Source organism: Corylus avellana, chromosome ca7, assembly GCF_901000735.1.
Source record: "Corylus avellana chromosome ca7, CavTom2PMs-1.0".
Taxonomy (NCBI): domain Eukaryota; kingdom Viridiplantae; phylum Streptophyta; class Magnoliopsida; order Fagales; family Betulaceae; genus Corylus; species Corylus avellana.
In genome coordinates, this window is record NC_081547.1 from 25,529,216 (window position 1) to 25,549,740 (window position 20,525).

The window sequence follows — 20,525 nt, forward strand, 5'->3', positions numbered from 1 at the left end:
TGGGGGGCCAGCCCCCCTCCATCAACTTGATGCATACATGTACCAATGGGGAATCCCTTTTTTTTATTATTATTATTTTTTTTTCTCAATTATATTATTATTATGGCGGCCTCTAGAAAAAAGATTAGGGTATAATCCCACTAAACTAAACAATTTGATTATCAATAATTATTTTAATAGTGGAAGAAAAGATATGTTTTGGAGATAAAAGAGAGAGAAGAGAAGAGATTTGACAGGCAGCCACTAACACTAAAAATACTGCAAACTGTCGCCCATTTCCCAAAAGGTGAAAGCCACGGTTATCTCTAGCCACTCCCCCAAGAGCATGGATTATGTTTGAAATCTATTGGCTTTTTTTTAAAAAAAAAAAGATGTTTCGACAGGACATAAAAGGAAAATAATTTTTAGTATTTGTGTGTTGAGTTCAAACTGGATTGTCGGAGTTGACACATGATTTAAAGTTATATAAGTAAATTTTAACTCAATTATTTAATTAAACGGGTTAAATTTTTTAACTTTAATTCATTAACTTTATACTGGTCTGCTGGTTGTGTCGGTAATTATCAGTCCTAAAATGTTCAGGGTGGGTCAATACAGGTACACGTTGACTCTAATCCACTTCATTTAATTAAATATGTTAGACTGTAGAATTCGAAATCAGCTTTAATGGGCAACTATAATTTGAGAACAAAATTTTCATTCTATTAAAACAAGGTTAAAAAGAATAAATTAGAATTTGCTCCGATTCCCTTGCATGCACGTAGCTGCAGCTTGGGTCAATTGAAGGAGTTGGTGGGCAACAGTGACAGGCTTGGGAGCGATTCAAAACCATCTTCTAGAGGGTCTAGGACTTGGATGCTCAAGGGAGTTTAATGTTGTGACAAAGGTACTATTTTTTGTTTTGTTTGAATACTATTAAGCATTAATTGATGTGATATAAAAGTTAAAAGAGTTTTAATTTTTTTTTATTTAATTTTTAGAGAAATAAAAGTAAGAGGATTGAACTAGTCTATATTTAGTAAATTAAAGTTATTAAACAACCATGAAGAGAGACAGATAGAATTGGAATTTTAAATGCCAAATGTTATTTTAATTGTGTAAGAAATATGAAAGTTATAATGTATCAATTTAGATAAATGATAAAATCTTGGGTCCCTCTTATTATCAGAGTTTTCTTCTAAACTGAGTTTGAGAAAATTCTTCCAATCTATTATATAAAAATGATATGTGTTATCTATATGTGAGAATCACATATTTTTTTTAATTGTAAGGACAAAGTTGAAAGAAATTTTATTTAAAAAGCTTGTACTTCTCACATGATAATTAAAAAACATGTGTCTCTCACATGAAAAATGACACATGTTATTTTTATAGAATAAGTTGGAGGAAAACTCAGTCCCCGTTATAATATCGTCCCAATATTTTGATTTTTCTAATATCTTCTATGCATTTTTTTTTTTTTGACATGTTCACATAAAAGGGGGAGGAGGATTTGAGCTAGTAACATCTGTCTCATAAAGCGTAGTTTATAATCGATTGAGCTACTTCTTAAAAACATCTTTTATGTATTATTGAGTTTGCAATGTTTGACCAAAACTTAAAAAGACAAAAAAAAAAAAAAGAAAAAAAAAAAAGCCGCTTCTTATAATTTTTTAAAATATATTTTTTATTATGAATAACACTTGTTATTTATTTTTGCCAAATTTACATTTTTTTTTAAAAAAAAAAAAAACAAAAAAAGAAAAAGACAAGAGAAAAGAGAAAAGAAAAGAAGAGAGGAGTAGAGGTCCACGAGCACGACATGGCATGAGTGATAAATAGATAAAAAAAAAGGAGGGGTAATACAGGAAATGGAAGCTGACAAGGGGTAAAGTAGCTAGCTTTCCCAATTCAACCAAAACGTGCTTTTATTTATGTCCTTTTACCACCCATCAAAAATCTCAACAAAGCAGAGAGCAGGTCAAAATGAAAATCCTCTAAAATACCCACTACTCTCTCTGTCTCTCCCTCTCCCTCTCTCTTCCATGGCGGCCGAGAGAACCAAGAAGATGACTATTACATACTCCATCTCCCCATTCTCCCACGACCCAGTCCCTCCCTTTGACATTTTGTAAGCCCCTCAAAGCCCCCGTCTTTTTACATTTTTCTGCAAATATATAAACACCCCCATTGGAACTCGTTCTTATCTGTCTATCTCTCTCTCTATCTTGGTGTTCGTGCTCCATTCCACTTTTACTAAAGCCCCATTTCTCCCTCTCTCATTCCAAGGACTCTCGGGTAAGAGAAAGAGAAAAAAGAGAGAAGCTTGGCTCAACATAAGCGCTTGTTTGAGATCTGGGTTTTGCTTTGGTCTCAACGATTTTTGTCTTTCTTGGATTTTGTTCTTCTTCTGGGTTTGCTTGTTTGAGAGATCTGAGACCCAAAAATGGGGAGCAAATGGAGGAAAGCGAAGCTGGCACTGGGTTTCAATCGTTGTGTGCTTGTCCCGAGAACTTTAGAGGACTCTGCTCCTGCTCTTGAGGGCTCTGAGAGGCTCTCCGATGCTGCTCTTCTCTCTCCGGCCAATTGGGCCTCCGGTCCGTCGGGTCCGAGCACGCCGACACCGTCTTCTCACGGTTTAAGGCTGTCCAGGAGTGGTAGCAAATCGTCCAAGGTATCAAATTGTTTACCATACGAGTTTCATGGTTTTTTTTTTTTTTTTTAACTCTTAACCTTTGAGCTTTGCTCTCGTTTGGAAATGGAGGGAGAAGATGATATGAAGTTCTGGGTTAGGTTTTCTTTATTTTGAACAAACTCAGCTCAAATAGGACAACTGAGGCAGCTAGTTGCTTTGGTGGAGTTTTACAAATTAATGGAAAATGGAGATCTCTTTTTTGATTGGGTACTAAATAATGGATAGATATGTGACAAGAATTTAATTTATTTTCTTCTCGAAGATTTTTTTTTTCCTCATCAATAAAAGCTTTCTTTTAAGCATTTCTTCTACTTTTCTCATGACATGGACAAGTTAAAGATCTTTGAAATTTCTTTATTTTTATTTTACCTTGTTTGGATATGTGATTTGAAAGTTTTGCCATCTCAATTACGACTGTGGTTTCGTTTTCATCTACATGTCAGCATACGATGTAATTACATCCAACGTTTTCAATCATAGGAATCTTCCTTGTTTGCTCTAACTTCCTCGTAAATAGGTTGAAAATATCAGTTTCTGTATCTATCAGTATTATTATTTTTTTTTTTGAGAAGAAATATATACTTATAAAATCAAAAACTCCTGTGTTTGTTATTTGGTCTAATCATCTCTTAGCAATTTTTGAGGCGTGTAAGAAACCAACGAGATTGGCATTTGTTGTCATGTTGCTTTCATATCCTTAATTAGGCTTGTGGGGTTATGGCATACGTCCTTTTCAGGACCATTCTTGTTTGCCTTACTAGTAAAAGAAGACCACAGGTTTTACCTTTCCTTTTCCTGCTTCTTTTGGAGTGAATAAAAGTAGCTTGTTTGCTAAACTCCTCCGTTTGACTGTTAATTTGCAAGCTTTCTAGCAGGGAATTTCAATAAAGATGCAAGAAAGGAAAGGGAAATTTATGATTTCCATCCCTTTGATGATAGATTTTCCAATTGTTTCTCGAGTTTTTTTTTAAAAGCCCTGGTTCATCATTAAGGACGGTGACAATGTTTACCTTCTTGATAACCATTCAAAAGCGACACCTTTGATTTTTAGCTTTTATGTTTCCTATTTTGCCCTCTATATGTTGGATACCTAACATTTGACTTTTTTTTCAGCTTAGCTGTGTTTTTGTGATTGATTATTATTATTTTTTAAAATTTCTACTTCTTTTCTTGGTCAGCTCATAGGAAAAGCTACCCACAGCTACAATTATTGCTGGTGGTAGAAACAGCCACTTGCCACTTGCAATCTCCTTTGCCTAGTGGAAAATGGGCTGGAAAAGTCTAATCCTTCGATCTCTCATGCTACATGCTTATCAAAAAAGAGACGTATGAAAAAAAATAAAAAAGAGAGAAGAATATCTCATGTTAAATGCGCTATAATACTAGAAAGTACTGATTACCCTCCTGTTTTAAAACTTAATTGATAAATTGGTTAAGAGCCTGTTTGAGATTGCATTTGACAAATAGAGCTTTTAAGTCCAATGTTTTTTGTCAAAAGCATCATTTTTAAGCTTTTGCCAAAAGTGAGTTTTGGCCATTTTAGGCTTTTTGGATCCTTAAAAACACTTTTAATTTTTTTTATCAAATGAGTATTTTTTTTTCAAATGGACTTTTTGAGTGTTAAAAGCACTTTTAGGCCCATGAAACGCAATTTCAAACATGCCCCAAGTATAAGAACATAATGATGAACACACATATATGCGGTAGACAACCATTACCCTGTCTGAGTTTGATTAAAGTTAGTCGTTATTGGCATAGACACCTTATTTGACCACCTATTTTCTTGTAGTCATAAGTCATGAATTCGTGCCTTTCTTGCTCTGCCATGCATGATGCTTTATGATAATTCAGGTAGAACAACTTGGACTTTGGCACATAGCTTAATACAAGATGAGAAAAGTATCCTCAAATAAGCAATTGGGAAAACACAATGGTACAGGAACCACATGGAGAAATAAAAATAGAAAGGAAAGAGAACAAAAATAAAGGCTCCTATTAAGTAGTGCAAAATTATTTTCGAAGTATTAAATGAATTTAAACTTGCTTAAGGTGGATGTGCTTCTCTTCTTATGATCCTATCCCTGGTTGTTTATACTAATTACTAACCTTTTTTTACGAACTCCCAACTATACTTGAAATTAGTTGCCTGAAATGCTTATATGTTCGTAAACTTCTTCACAAAAATGAAATCGCATGGAACTATTTTTAATGTGTTCGTAGTGCAATGTCTTAACTGAACTTGGTAAAAAACGTTGGTCAGATTACTTTGTTTCTTTAAATCACAGTGTTCAGTGAGTATGATGGCTAAGTTAGACCTTTACATACTCCCCAAATGATACTAATATGAGTATTTATTTACTTTCTGCAAATTGTGCCACTCTTTTTTCTTGTGGGAATTTTGTGATGTAGCTTATTGCTGCCCTTAACAATATTGTTGAAGCATACCAGTCACAAACAATGGAATTTAAACCTAACTATAAAATTTGTAAAGCATATGATGTGGTTGAAGAATATTATTTGTTGTGAAATTGATAACAAGATATTTTATTATAATTATGATTTTGAAGTGCTTTCTCTCAGATCTTTGTGCCTGCATATGTTCAATACTCTATTTACTCATCTTGGTTGCTTTCTTTTACATTTTCAGCAAATCTGCTCGATATGCTTGACCAAAATGAAACAAGGTGGTGGTCACGCAATTTTCACTGCAGAATGCTCACATTCGTTTCATTTCCACTGCATCGCTTCAAATGTTAAACATGGCAACCAAATCTGCCCAGTTTGCAGAGCAAAATGGAAAGAAATCCCTGTGCAAGGTCCTAGTTTGGATCCTCCCCCTAGGAGGGCATCAATCAGCCCAGTAGGTTGGCCCCAAAATGATGCTTTGATGACTGTCGTCCGCCGACTACCTCCAACTCGAAGAGATTCAAATCGGCGGCATATCATGCCACTATATCAAGCTGCGGAGCCGGCTGTATTTGATGATGATGAATCCTTAGGTCATGAGCCTGTATTTTCTGAAAGAAGCTGTTGCGAGAAGAATGTTGCAGAGGACAGTACTGTTAACACAATAGAGATAAAAACATATCCAGAAGTTTCAGCTGCTACTCGGGCCAATTCTTGCAATAACTTCACTGTTTTGGTCCATCTCAAAGCCTCTGCTTCAATTAATAGAACAAACCCCAGCAGAAGCCAGGCTAGCTTGCCACAAATTTCTCAGACTCCTCGTGCTCCAGTCGACCTAGTCACAGTGCTTGACATCAGCGGTAGCATGGCAGGTACCAAGCTTGCATTGCTTAAACGAGCTATGGGGTTTGTCATACAGAACCTTGGCTCTAATGACAGGCTTTCAGTTATTGCCTTCTCCTCCACGGCCCGTCGCCTCTTTCCCCTTCGTCGAATGTCTGACGCGGGGCGCCAACAGGCATTGCAAGCTGTCAACTCTTTGGTTGCAAATGGTGGGACCAACATTGCTGAAGGGCTGAGAAAGGGTGCCAAGATAATGGAAGACCGAAGAGACAAGAAGCCAGTGGCCAGTATAATACTGTTGTCTGATGGGCAAGACACTTATACTGTCAGTGGCTCTGGTATTAACCAGCCTAAACCAAATTACCAGTTACTCCTCCCTTTATCTATTCATGGTGGTAACAATACAGGATTTCAGATTCCAGTGCATGCTTTTGGATTTGGTGTGGATCATGATGCTTCATCTATGCACGCAATTTCAGAGACTTCTGGAGGGACATTTTCTTTCATTGAGACCGAAGCTGTGATCCAGGATGCATTTGCACAATGCATTGGGGGGCTTTTGAGTGTTGTAGTGCAGGAGCTCCAAGTGGGAGTTGAATGTGTGCACACAAAAACCCACCTTGTCTCACTGAAAGCAGGAAGTTACCCAAGCCGTATGATGGCTGATGGACGCACAGGATTTATTGATGTTGGAGATTTGTATGCTGATGAAGAGAGGGACTTTCTGGTTTCTGTTGATGTACCTGCAGAGCCTTCGAGTAGTGAAACATCATTGATAAAGGTGAGATGTGTTTTCAAGGATCCCTTAACTAAAGAGGTGACAACATTGGAGAGTGAAGAAGTTAGGATTGAGAGGCCTGAGATAGTTGGACAAGTGGTAGTGTCGATAGAGGTAGACCGGCAACGTAACAGGCTCCAAGCAGCTGAGGCAATGGCACAGGCACGAGTTGCAGCTGAGCACGGAGACTTAGCTGGCGCAGTTTCACTTCTTGAAAATTGCCGAAGAGTGTTGGCAGAGACCATTTCGGCCAAATCTCATGACCGGCTTTGCATTGCTTTGGATGCTGAGCTCAAGGAAATGCAAGAGAGGATGGCGAGTAGGCATGTATATGAGGCATCTGGGAGAGCGTATATTCTTTCTGGACTCAGCTCACACTCATGGCAAAGAGCAACAGCAAGAGGTGACTCCACTGATGGTTCAAGTCTTATCCAAGCTTATCAAACTCCATCAATGGTCGAGATGCTTACTCGATCTCAGGCTATGTTACTAGGCAGTCCATCAGCCCAGAGGCTTACCCAACCATTGTTGTCATTCGGGTTACAACCGAAGCCAAGGTAAATTTTGCAGGATTATTGTGGGGGTCATCTTCAAATAGCTTTTTTTTGTTGCATTTCTCATTTTCCTTATTTTTAATTTTTGTTCTGGGGAGGGTGATAAATTGGAGAGATAAGAAGAGGGGTTTTTTTGGGCTGTGGTTTTGCTCCTATCTTATATATGTGTAAATGAATAAAGATGGGGAAAGAAGGGCGAAAGGATATATTTGGGAGTAAAAGAGGACACCTAGGTAGGGTTTACAGCATATGTTCTTCATTTTTGTGTCGTTTTGGGGGTGGTGTACATAATGATGAATGATTTTTCTCTTTGGGAGAACTGGGTATAAGTTTGTAATTGTGAAAATGGTTGGTTGAACTCTTTCACCTAATATTTAATTTACTTGCTCTCGATTCTTTCCATTTAGCTCCGTTTACTTCGTTGTGCCTGTGTACAACCAACTACTCATTTACAAGTGCTCTTTAAAACGATGCACATAGACAACATAACCAAGCGCAGAAAGACAAATTATGTGCCATGTTTCCTTGGATGGTGGAACTGGACCAGATGAGTACGATGGCAAAAAGCGCCACTTCGATCATCCTCAGCTAGTCTAAAATGCTTCTGAAGGAAAATGAACTCTCTCTTTCTTATCATGCAATGGTGGTGTTACACCATTGCGACGCCATAGTAAGCATTTGTTTAGGATGGCAAAATGGGTAGTAAGCATTTGTTTAGGATGACAAAATGGGTTGGTGGGTCAACCTAATACGACTAGGGTGACCTGTTTAGATAAACAAGTTGAACTATAAAACACAACAACACACAAAAAATAACCAACTCAACACGACTTATTTGGCTTGTTTATAATAACGGGTTGTCTGGTTGACATAACCCGTTTATTTACAAGGCGTAGCAATACAATACGGCCCAACATGTTTGAAGGAAAAATATGAAAAATATTGTAATAATAATACCATTGGGCTTCAATATAATTTACAAATTACAATATGATAAAAACATAATAGTTTTAATTGTTAACAAATTAGCATATGATAAAAAAATTTATTCTCCTCTTATTCCTTTATGTGGACATGTTAAAAAAAAAATAAAAAAAATAAAAAATTTACAAAGATTAACAATTTTCAACTCCATCAAAGCAAATAGTAAATTTCAAAGTATAAAGTTTACATGGTAAATATGTTAGGCATTTTTTTTTTATATATATAAAAAAAAGGAAAAAAAAAAAAAGGGTTATGCAGGTAACCTACTGGTGAAGCAAGTTGACCTGGTAGAAACAAAAATAAAAGCCAATTATGACTCGAACCTGTTTAGATCTAACCCAAACCCTGTAACTTTGTGTTGGATTCGTGAGTCGTGTCAAACTTGCTAGCCTTTTTTGCCTTTAGCCTAGGTAAGAAACCAGAACACAATTTTCAATATCTTGTAACAGCTCCGTCAAATTTGAATTGATTCCCTCAACTCCCGCTGGCAAGTGATGAAACTGCCTCCGCCGCTGATGGGGGGGGGGGGGCGCCGTGGAATTGCTGATTAATCATTTTGGTTTCTGGCGTCTCTGATCTTTGAAACTCAGCTTGTGGTTTCTCTGCTGCTGTATCTTTACAAGCTGCTATCCGTTTCTGTTTTTCCCAGGACCACAGCCTCCATTGTACATCTCAAATTGTGCAGTGCTCTCTTTTTTTCTTTTTCTTTTCATATTCTTCATTTTAAATTCCCTCAAGGATTGAAAAAATATGCAAACAGAAACAAAGAGGATGATTGGAAAAAGCTTTTGTTGCTTCAAGCATCTTTCAACCCAGTTTATATTTTTTTCTTGAACTGCAATTTATTGCGTACAAAAGTAAATTCATACAAAGTGGATAGTTTTTTGACAACCAAAAAAAGAAATCCAAAAGCTGAGATTATGCAGCAGGCAGAATGCAAAAACTAGCCTGACTTGCCCTCATTTGGTTTAGGAATTCTCTTGTACTCGTAGTTGTTTATGTCCACCTTCTCTTGCAAAGCCTATAACACACAAACAGAGAGGTGAGCCACAAATGATCTTTGATTATGTAGTGAATAATGCCACAAAAGTCCTTTACCTTTAGCTCCTCCTCCAAAGAAATCTTTTTCGGTTTATATGCTTCTATAGGCCCCGTTCTGGACAGTGCTTTTCTAGTCTCAAGAATCTCCCATTCCTGATCATCCTTTACCTTAGCAATGTCCTTGCTGAACTACAAAGTGCCACCACGCTTTAGAAGAAGAAGAAGAGGAAAAAATAAAAAAGAAATGATGATGATGACAACTGACAAAAGACTACTGCAGAAATGGCTTAGGAAAGTGACAAAAGACTGACACAAGATCACTTTGTATGCTACTCCTTTGTGTACAGCCTTAAAGGCTACTGCAGAAAATGGAGTATCTTAACTACAAAGAGATGAGCTAATAATTAGTTTATACCTACAATTAGGATGACTTAGAAGTAGAAGAGGGCTTCACATCTCAATTACCAATAGGAGTAGGGGTGGGCAAATTAACCGCCTACCGACGACATCTACCGACACTGCTTAACCGATGGCCGGTAGGCGGTAGACTTTTTCTATTCCTGATAAACTCAGTTTGGTAGGTGGAATAACATTTTCTAACTGAACCGACCGACACCAACCAACTTTGCCAACCAATTTTCTATTTCTTTACTTCTTTACTTACCGATATTACCGAACCGACATTACCGACCGCCATTCGGTAATGGAACAAAAAGTTGGCAGAATAAGTCAGTGAAAATTACAACTTTACCGCCAATGGTGGTGTGAAATGCGAAAACCCCATTTTCGTAACCGAATTATCCGACTCCCACCCTAAGTAGGAGAGTGTTATAGTCAAAAGCGTCAATTATGATTGGTTGCATCAATATACAAATGATAGAAGAACATGTGATGCAACAGGGACAGATATCCAACGGTTACAAGTAAAAACCTCTGAGATCTTATTACAACTCAGATTTGTGAAATTTCCAGCAATCTGGCTATACAATCTGCTTCGAAAACAAGCTAAGCTACTTGTCCACAAGGTTAACACAACAACCCCTTAAAGTTAATATTACATTCACACACCAAGTGAACATGCTCAGTCAAAGATGTAACAATGTCTCACTGGAAAATAGAAGAGAATGTTGGACAAGATTGAACATTTTTCACTTCATGTCATATATTTATATTTCCATCTTTTCACAATTAACAGTGCGATCAGAATAATTGGAATTTGTAAATTCATAGTAACAATAGCACTAACCTGCCTTGCAGGAGATGACCAAGACCAAGTGCACCAAACACTGTGAGCGAGACCATCGGAAGCCCATATCTGATAAATGGGTGTTTTTTACCCCATCGCCTAAATGAAGATCCAGAATTCTGAAGCTTAGCAGCGATAGAGACAACCTTAGTAGTTTTACGCGACTGACTCATTGAATTCTCAATGGTTGTCATTTCTGCACACCATGAGAGCACCTGCATAGCAACATCAACATCAACATCACTCATAAGCATAACACGACTTCTTGGGGTAAGAGCATCCGCATCAAACTAGCCATTTCTAGCATTTGTCAAAAAATTTAACAAAATCTGCAAAAAACCCCATTTTTCAAACTAGCTATCAGAACTCCTCTTCAAATCTAAAGAGACAAAAAGCAAATGTTATTTATTTTATAGATTATTTTATTTGACTGCTGGCGCCAACGATTTCTTCCCTCTCCTTTTCTATTTCTTTCCCTCAAGAATCTCATCCCCTCCAAATCATTCCAGAATACCCAGAAAATTAAACACCCATTTACAACCCAACTGAGAATCGAAACTATGGAAGACGATTTCACCTACCACGGTGCTGCTCAACCACCCACGGCGGCGCCTCCTCCCTCACGAGCTCTCTCTGCCTCTCGCCCGCCCTCTCTCTCTTCTCCGCTAGTCTCTCTCTGCCTCTCCCGTTTCCTTTGAGGAGAGAAAATGAGAGTTTGAGTTGAGAGTGAGTATATGAGGCCACTGAGAGTCCGAGAGTGAGGGAGAAAGAAAGGCAGGCGGCGTGAGAGCGTGTGTGACGATCGAGTGGAGAGGAAAGAAAATGATGTTTTAGGTTTAGGAGTTTTTTTAAAAACTTAAAATTAAAATTAAAATTAAACGGTACAATAAAAAAAATTAGGCAAACTTCATCTTCATCGAAAATAAATCAAACAACTATGATGGCAAAGCGAGACAAATCACAGAAACGTAACTCAGAAAATCAAGCCCCCAGATTCGAAATAATGCAACCCAGGAAAAAACCCAAGGCCCGTTCGTACTTCCACCCTAACTCCCAAAATCAACCGAATATCAACAAAGTTATGTAATGGGTCTATCATAGAAAACTATAATCTCATGGATATTACCAAAATTAGAAATTTAGGCAACTACCACATCATCCTACGGTTCTTGAAACAAAACAAGAGAAAGATTTAAGACAAAGAAAGAGACAATGACGAGAGAGATAGTCGACGAGTTGATTATTTTCCTTTTCTGCTTTTGGAAACGCACGCTTGACGCTTTCGATAAATACCCGACCCGACCCATATACAACAAGAAATTAGCATCCGAAAACTACCCGGCCCGGTCCATAAAAAGAAGAAACTATCAAGAAATTTTTTTTTCTTTTTTAAATTGCCAAAGGCGGTGCGTTTTCGCAGTTGAAGTATAATACTTACTCCGTGTCGAACAAGTACTCTCTGCTAATATATAAACAGTGTCCGGCTTCCCCTTCGCCTGTCTAACCATCAGAATCAGAGACTTAAAGAGTGTGGTGTACAACGCCGATGGATCACTTTCAGATTGTGTCTTCCTTGCCTATTACTCCACAGCATCGAGCTGCATGGCTCATGCTTCCAGTTCCCGGCGACGAAGAAGACGACGCTACTCACACCCGTTGCTTCCTCAACCTCGCAGAGAAAAAGCTTTATAAGATCAAGAACGTATTCGAGCCGTTCCTTGACGCTTGGTGCGTCGGCTCCTCTCACGGCTGTCTCATTCTTTTGGATGAAAAAGCAAACCCACATCTCTTTAATCCCTTCTCCAACGCCACAATTCAACTCCCATCTTTTCCTGCTCAACTCAAACCAGCCGTCCCCGAAGCCTACTTCGTCGAACACTTGCGGAAGCACTTTATTTCCAAAGCTGTTTTTTTGTTGGACGAAGACAACAAATCTGCCGTGGTGGTAGTAATCTACGGAACCCCATCAAAGCTTGCGTTTTGTAACAATTTCGACAACACTTGGAGCGACCTCGGTGGCACTGGCTCGCGCGGAGAAGAGTATTCTGATATCATCTGCTACAACAATCAGCTTTATGCTTTGACAGACTCTGGCTCCGTCCAACTGTGGGATTTTCGCAGCAACCCTCCCAAAAAGATCATGAATTTCAGACCTTCTGGGCAGTCAACTGTAAACGTCGACATGGAAAACTTCCCACAAGACAAGTTTTCGAATCGGTTTTACTTGGTGGAATCGTCGGGAGATCTTCTGCTTGTGAATCGTGTTTTCGGCAACTTTTTTAACTCAGAGGGTGTAGCGATTGATGAGGCGGGCCTTCTTGATACAGAGGATACTCATCCTCTGGTTTGTCCGTACAGAACAAAGCAATTCCACGTCTACAAATTAGACAGCATTCGCAACACATGGGAGAAGGTGGAGTCTTTACCCGACCAAACAATGTTTTTGGGCGGAAATCATTCTCTGTCGCTGTCTACTTGGGATCTTCATGAGGGTTGTGAAACCAATACCATCTACTTCACCGATGATAATTGGGCTCAGATGAATGAGGATTACTTGTATGGCGGGCATGATCTGGGCCAATTCAACTTGGCATCAGGAAATTTACAAACAGGCGTTCAATGCTGCTGCCTCTACTCTGAGAGGATGGATCCGCCACCCTTTTGGATTATTCCATGACAAAACAACGCTCGGCCCCTTTTTTTAATTTTCTATTTTCTGTAGATAGTCTTTGGTGCATGGGAACTGTAGTTTTCTTTTGTAATTCTTCCTCGCAGTTCTGTTGTACTGACTTTTTGATCCATTCAAGCAATCAATGAATGCTCTGTATTGAGTTTACTGAAATTGAATTTGAAGAATGCAAATTATTGGTTGCCATATCAAGATATAGTAAATATAAGACTTGCACATTCTTGAGTTTGGTTTGACAATGAGACTATTAAATCCCAATCATCATACTAAAGAAAAAGATTAATCACTTCACAACTTACTACTGCAATTGAAGAACAACATGGTAAAACAATCATCATGGCTTATGGAAGTTAAACCTGATCATGAGGTTTGAAAGGAAGACGCCAAAATTAAGAGCACAAAACAAAGCAAATGTAGCAGTACTACTCTTTACCTTGATTAAGGATATATTCAGACCTACCAATACACGGGCTTCACAGATGTTTCCACAACATTAATGCCATGACACAGCATTAGTTTAAGTCTGACACATATGGTAGCTTCAAACATTAACAAATGTCGGGCGTTTTGCTGTTGGCTCCTTAATCTAACAGATATTTTGTGCTACGCTAAATGAAAAGGTGGAAATCCTGGACACTGATGAGAGAATACAAAATTAAGGTGACCAAGGGGAACCTTTTTGGAGCTTATATTCTGCAAACGACACCGTTGAAGAAATAACAAAGTTTTCCGGGAAAATTACATCTTACTTCCTAAAGTTTGAGACTATTTTCAATTCGATTTCTAAAATTTTAATTTTTGTAATTTACCCCTAAAATTTTAATTTTTTGTAATTTGGTCCTTCTGTCAGCCATTTTGACTGCAGAACAGTGATCACGTGCAGTGTTGACTTTTTTTTTTTTTTTTTTCTAAAATGCCCTCATCCCCAAAATGAAGAAGAAACGAACAATTTTCACAAAAAAAAAAAAAAAAAAAGGCCTAACAGTGTCATATATGAATCTAACAAGCCGTCTTGAATTTTAGAAATCTAAGAAATCAATGTCAAACAGTGTCAGTTGAAAGTAACTTCCAACTAATCCTGAATAACCAAGAATCCAGAAAATGGAAAAAATAAAAAGATGAATTCCTTTTGCTTTTCCTTCCTACATTTTCTCGAGAAGCAAACAGAGCATTGCATTTCAGCAAACAAATCTTATTTCTTGTGAATGAGAACGAAATCAATCCCAAACAGTGTCAGTTGAAAGTAAGTTCCAACTCATCCTGAATAGCCAAGAATCCAGAAAATTGAAAAAATAAAAAAGATAAATTACTTTTGCTATTCCTTCCTACATTTTCTCGGGAAGCAAACAGAGCAATACATATCATATCAGAAATGCTCGTTCTTTAGCCCTTTCTTCAACCCATCCACATACATATCAGAAATCTGTGGAAGATTGGTCTCTGTTTTTGGAAGGTCAAATCTCTTGGACGAGGGTTTTGAAAAAAGCCCAGGAATAATCTCTTCCAACAAACCCAGAGTCTGAGGGCTCTTCGGGAAAGAACTCCGAGTACATGTGGTGGTGCTGCGGGCAAAAACGGTGTCCTTGAAGGTGGAGGAGTCTTGGTCTTGTCTCTTGGTTTCTGGGTCAGTGTCGTCCCTGAGGGAGGTGCTAAGGCGTCTCTTGGTGGGTGTGACGGAGAAGAAGCAAGAAGGGAGGAATCGACAGATAAGGAAGAAGGGGCATTTTGGAGAAGAAAGCTATATAAGTGATTACTGTTTTTCAGTCAAAACGGTTTCGACTAATGAAATTGCTAAATTATAAAAAATTAGAACTTTGAAGTCGAATTGAAAATAAACCCAAACTTTAAAGGGTAAAATATAATTTTCTCAAGTTTTTCTTCAAATTGGTACTTGTTCAAAATGGATATGATTCTTCAATTTCAATTCCCTCTAGGCTTGAAAAAAATAGGAACAAAGAGCATGATAAAAAAGCTTTTGTTGTTTATGTTTTTTTTTTTTTTTTTTTTAGTGTAATTTATTGCATATAAAATTACGTACTCCCCCACTAAGAACAAAATGAAGTATAAAAGTAAGGTTATTCTATTCTACATTCTTTCATTCTTAATAAAGACTTTTCATTTTTTTTATAATAAAATAATCATTCCGCGTACCAAACATAACCAAAATGGTGATGATAATCTGCACGATAGAATTACTAAGCCAATGATCATAGGTATCAACTTAAATTTAAACAACAGTGACAGGGGTGAGAATGTCGTCCTCCTCATAGGGGCCAAATGTCTGGGCTAGCAAGCCTATAAACTCCAAGGAGAATGCCATCACGAAGGAAGATAACGTATAAGACCATTAACAACAACATCTATAAATAGGGTTTACGGGCGAAAGAAATAAGCTTCACAACTTAGTAAGTAAACACATCATATAAGGTAAAATCTTAAGATAGAACATTAGCTAAGAAAATTCCATGCCACATTTGGTATTAGATTATGAAATAAAATAATTGCAACAATAAATGGTAACCGTGCATGAAATGAATCTAAGTTGCATAATCACATAAGAAGTTTGCTTTTTAACTCGTGAGACTTTCTTCTGTTTCTCATGGACATATCTCCTATTGAGACTTAACTACCCCATAAGTCATTTTCTGCATTTCTTAAACTCTGAGTGATGTTGGTTGGCTTGTTCTAGAGGAAAATTATAAGTTCAATCATGTGGCCATAGGAAAGTTCCCCGCAGTGGGGATCTTTTTTTGACTGATAGATCGTGGCCGAGCAAAAAACCATCACCATAGGTGTACACTTAGGAGAAAGCCATCCAATTGGTAGCCCACATCTTCGCGGATCCGTCCTTCGTTGTGGTGTGTCTTGCTATCCGTATGACACGTCATGTGTCCCAGTACCAAGCAAAATCATATTCACATCCTATCTTCTCATGTCGTGTCCTGGTACTGCTCATAATCATATCTTATGGTGCCGTGGTGTAACTTTATAAACATAGAGCACATGACATGAGAAGACAAGATGTGAATAAGATAACAATGACCCCAAATGTTTTCCAATTAGACAAAAAGGAAAATTAAAAACGAAAAAAATAAAATAAAATAAATTTCCACATGCACTTACACAACATAACCAAGCGTAGAAAGCCAAATTATGTGCCCTGTTTCCTTGGATGATGGAACTGGAACAAATGAGTATGATGAGTAATTTTAGAAGTCTCTTTTGTGCCATTTTTGTTTTCCTTCAAGAATGATGTGGCTCTTAAAATCACTATTGGGCTTGTGATTGATCATTATTGAATTTTGATCAAATGGTAACTTTAAGAGCTACCTCATTTTTGGAATGACACAAGAGGGAATTCTATAATTACTCGAGTATGATGAGAAGTGTCTGTCGCATTGTAACTTTCCTCTTTTCCTTGGCGGGGAAGAACATGTGGAAGAAGCGCCACTTCGATCATCCTCAATGAAAGAAAAATGAAATATTTCTTTCTTATCATGCAGTGACACCATTGCGACGCTGGGTCAAAAATTGGATAATGTGGATTTTACCTTTAGCCTAGCTAAGCCAAACCACAAGGCAATCTTCAACATCTTGTAATAGCTCCGTCAAAATTGATTTGATTTCCTCAGCTTTCACTGGCAACTGATGGAACTGCCTCCGCTGCTGCTGCCGAGACCCCGTGGAATTGCTGATTAATCATTTTTGGTTTCTGGCGTCTCTGATCTTTGAAACTTAGCTTGTGGTTTCTCTATTGCTGTATATTTACAAGCTGTTATTCGTTCCTGTTTTTCCCAGGACCACCGTCTCCAGTACTGGTGCCCCGGATATTGTATGATATCGTCCACCACCAACAGCCCGACCGAGTCCGACTTCAGGTGGCCTACGCTATTAGTGATGTACGTCCTATAGTGACCAACCATTTGGCAATGGCTACGCTAGTCATGAAAACCATTGGATCCAAGGCCCACACACACACACATTTGACCATAAAAGTTAACATGTATGGTAAGCCCATGGCCGTTATCAGTTATCCCGCACGTACTGTTGTACCATGTCATACAATACAATTAGTCTTGTTTGTATTTTACAAGTCTCATCATTATCTTGTTAACCAACCTATGTTTTCACAAAAAAGAATTCACAGTAGTTTCAAAATGTATTTCATGAGAGTTGTAAATATTCATGTTTGATATATAAAATAATGCGAGAAAAGTAACAACAAGCATTCATATGAGTTTGTACTCACCTATGTTGTAATACTTCTTCATAAAATCCCCTTGAGGCTCCATACCTCGAATACTGAGAAAAGACCTAGCATTAGTTTTAAACCGAGCTAAAATGATCCTAGAACAGAAAACAGTTGTGGTAGAACATCGGGACAAGACGATGTTCCTTGGAACGTCTCTAGGCGAGCGCTCGGCCAGAGAGGTTCAGAACCTCGTTTGGTCCAACAATCTCCTAAGCCTTCTCAGCTGGTCCTAAGGCCACAAAAAGGGTTTTTAACACTTCCTAACCCAAAACAACGTCTAACGGAAAGGAAATCCTAAACCAAGCTTAAATCAAAATCAAAGACAACAACCTAACTGGAAGTTCAAACCAACAACTAAGCTAACTATGAAAAGCATGATAACTAAGTAAGGAACAAACTAGGCTTAGAAGATTACCTCATTGAAGCAAAACCTCCAAGAAATCTCTCATTCTCCTCCAAGAATACCAAGGAAACACTCAGAAGCTCACACAACACTTAAGCAGCATTTCTGGGATGAAAATAGGCTTAAAGGAACAAATTGGGGGTGGGGGTGTTTATAGGGGAAGAAGCTGAGGGCAAAATAGAAAATATAAGGAAAGGATTGAGCACTCTTGGTACTACAGGGTTAAGTGCTCGTGTATTGTTCACAATGGGCTAAAAATTATTTTCAAGCGTCATAGGAAAAGTTCTGCAAAGGAACGAGCACTCGTGTACTTTTGGGTCGAGCACTCGTGTACTATTCATAGCTTTTGTCAGTGGTCCCAAAAAAAGGCAACAAGCGCTCGGTTTGGTCCCCACACAAGCGCTTGTGTACTATTCATTGATTGCCTAGTGTTCAGTGAAACGAGCATAACTTTTGCAATAGGTCTCAGAATTGCGAATGCGACCCCATTCCGGAATGCTCTTTCCAAGATGAATGTCATGGTATCTATCCCAATATTTTTGAGTGTCTTCTTGGGATTCAAAAATCCAAGATTCCCTCTTAAGATGGTATTCCCAATGCTTTCTCGTCCTGTAGGAATTATTCCTTAACCTTCACACCGTAATTGATTCCATACTCATTGGTTACCATGTACAAGTTGATTATTCAGTACTATAGGCATTGATACCTCTGTTGAAAGTTTGGTGCTATAGTAAATTTTTAAAGAGTCCAAGGTCTTACACTTTACCAAATGGGAGCAAATTCCTAGCACTATAATTAGAGTATACTTAACCCTAATTTATTTTTGGGTATTACACAGTGACTACAAGTAGGACGATCCTTTTTCAGAATTTGCTTGGGGTTTTGGTTAGTGTTTGATGAAACATGGAGTCTAGACACCAGAGCAACACTGTTTTGAAACAGATTGTGATTAACCGAAGCAGACTTAATCATTCTTTGCCTTTCTTCTTGAATGATTAAAGAAAAGACCTTATTCATTGTGGGAAGAGGATCAATGAGTAGAAGTTGACCACAAATGTGAGAATAAGAATCATTTAACCCCATAAAAAATTGCAGAATATAATCTCTATCCCGATTCTCCATAATTTTCTTGAATTCCACAAGAGCATTTACAACCACAAGTACATGCTGGAATTGATTCAAAATTAACTAACTCATCCTGAAGTCCTTTGAGAGTAGTATAGTAAGCATTGACAAAATTATTTCCTTGAGAGAAAGCAAAAATAGATTTCTTCAGTTCAAAAATACGAGCACCATTACCTTGTGAAAAACGTTCTTTCAAGTCTTTCCACATAGTTTCAGCATTGGTAATGTAGAGAATGCTAATGACATTCTCCTTTGTCACGGAGTTCATGATCCATGAAAGCACCATATTATTACATCGCATCCAAGAGCGAAAACTTGGATCAGCAACAGATGATAGTTGAGGCAGAGAACCATCAATGAATCCTAGCTTTTTCTTTGCTGTGAGAGCCATGATCATGGATTTACTCCAAGCTATGTAATTATGTCCATTCAATGGTTGAACAACCATATGTGAACCAGGACTATCTCCATGGTGGAGATAGAGAGAATTTGATGATAGATCATTAAAAATAGCAGCGAAATTGAGAGAAGATGAAGAAGAAACAAAGATTAGGGATAGCAGATTCCATGGCAAAGCCTTAAAAAAGCTCTGATACCATGTCAAGTGTATGAAGCAGAGAAAGGAAATTGGAAACAGAGAGTGAAGGAAAACAGAGAGTTCAGTCTTGTATATTTGTATTAACTAAAGTGAATCAATTACAAGTGAAGTGCTGTATATATACTGAGAAATGAAAACAGAATAACATATTGTAAACTAACAATCTCTTTACAACATAAACAGAAAAACTACCTCAACTAACTCCACTTGTCTAACTAAACATAATTGATTCTAAACTAACGCTTCCTTCATTTTATTCACTTGCTAACAACCCGAATCAACCCCTTAGATGTGCATCCATCTTCACCTATGAATTAATACTTACAATTCAGCTTAGGTGGAATCCTCTAATGCCTACACGCAATTCCAATAGTTTAACACCAAAGAAAGCCAAAGACTGATGCTTGCTTCAAGGTGGAACAACTATGATGGCAAGGTGACACAAATCATAGAAACGAAACTCATAAAATCAAGCCCTCAAATTCAAAATAACGCAACCCAAAAAACCCAATAAGTAATCCCAGCACCCGTTCGTACTTCCACCCTTAACTCCCCAAAATCAACCGAATATCAACAAAGTTATGTATTGGGTCTATAAAAGGAAACTTTAATCTTATGGGTGTTAAAGTAATGGTTAAGTGGTTAAATTTACCTATTCTCTTAAGCTTTTGGGAAAAGTGGTGATTTGCCAGAGGTCCTGGGATCGAATATTGATTCTGTCAATTCACCCCATTTAAATTAAATATTCCACGTATTGGGCTCTACCTATTAAAAAGGGAGTTTGAGGTTTTGAGCCCACACGTGAAGAGAAATGTTAACTTAATGGTTGAGTGATTAAATTCACATCTTCTTATCAGCTTAAGCTTTGGGGATAACTGGTAATTTTTCAATGAATATTACCAAAATTATAAATTTAGGCAACTACCACATCA

General features: G+C 37.8%; 3 protein-coding genes across 3 annotated transcripts; 2 read left to right on the plus strand and 1 right to left on the minus strand.

Annotated features, from left to right (window-relative positions):
- The first annotated feature begins 1,923 nt into the window (after window positions 1–1,923).
- LOC132187095 (E3 ubiquitin-protein ligase WAV3) lies at window positions 1,924–7,661 on the plus strand. Its single transcript, XM_059601268.1, has 2 exons — window positions 1,924–2,653; window positions 5,322–7,661. Exons 1-2 carry the CDS (start codon window positions 2,426–2,428, stop codon window positions 7,260–7,262), a joined length of 2,169 nt encoding a protein of 722 aa, XP_059457251.1. The 5' UTR covers window positions 1,924–2,425; the 3' UTR covers window positions 7,263–7,661.
- Window positions 7,662–9,011: 1,350 nt separating this feature from the next.
- On the minus strand, window positions 9,012–11,768 carry LOC132188790 (uncharacterized). Its single transcript, XM_059603326.1, has 4 exons — window positions 11,738–11,768; window positions 10,527–10,741; window positions 9,338–9,464; window positions 9,012–9,260 (listed from the first exon to the last, which is right to left on the minus strand). Exons 2-4 carry the CDS (start codon window positions 10,718–10,720, stop codon window positions 9,183–9,185), a joined length of 399 nt encoding a protein of 132 aa, XP_059459309.1. The 5' UTR covers window positions 10,721–10,741; window positions 11,738–11,768; the 3' UTR covers window positions 9,012–9,182.
- Window positions 11,769–12,072: 304 nt separating this feature from the next.
- Window positions 12,073–13,203, plus strand: LOC132188057 (putative F-box protein At5g38270). Its single transcript, XM_059602468.1, has one exon. It carries the CDS (start codon window positions 12,073–12,075, stop codon window positions 13,201–13,203), a length of 1,131 nt encoding a protein of 376 aa, XP_059458451.1.
- Window positions 13,204–20,525: the final 7,322 nt, after the last annotated feature.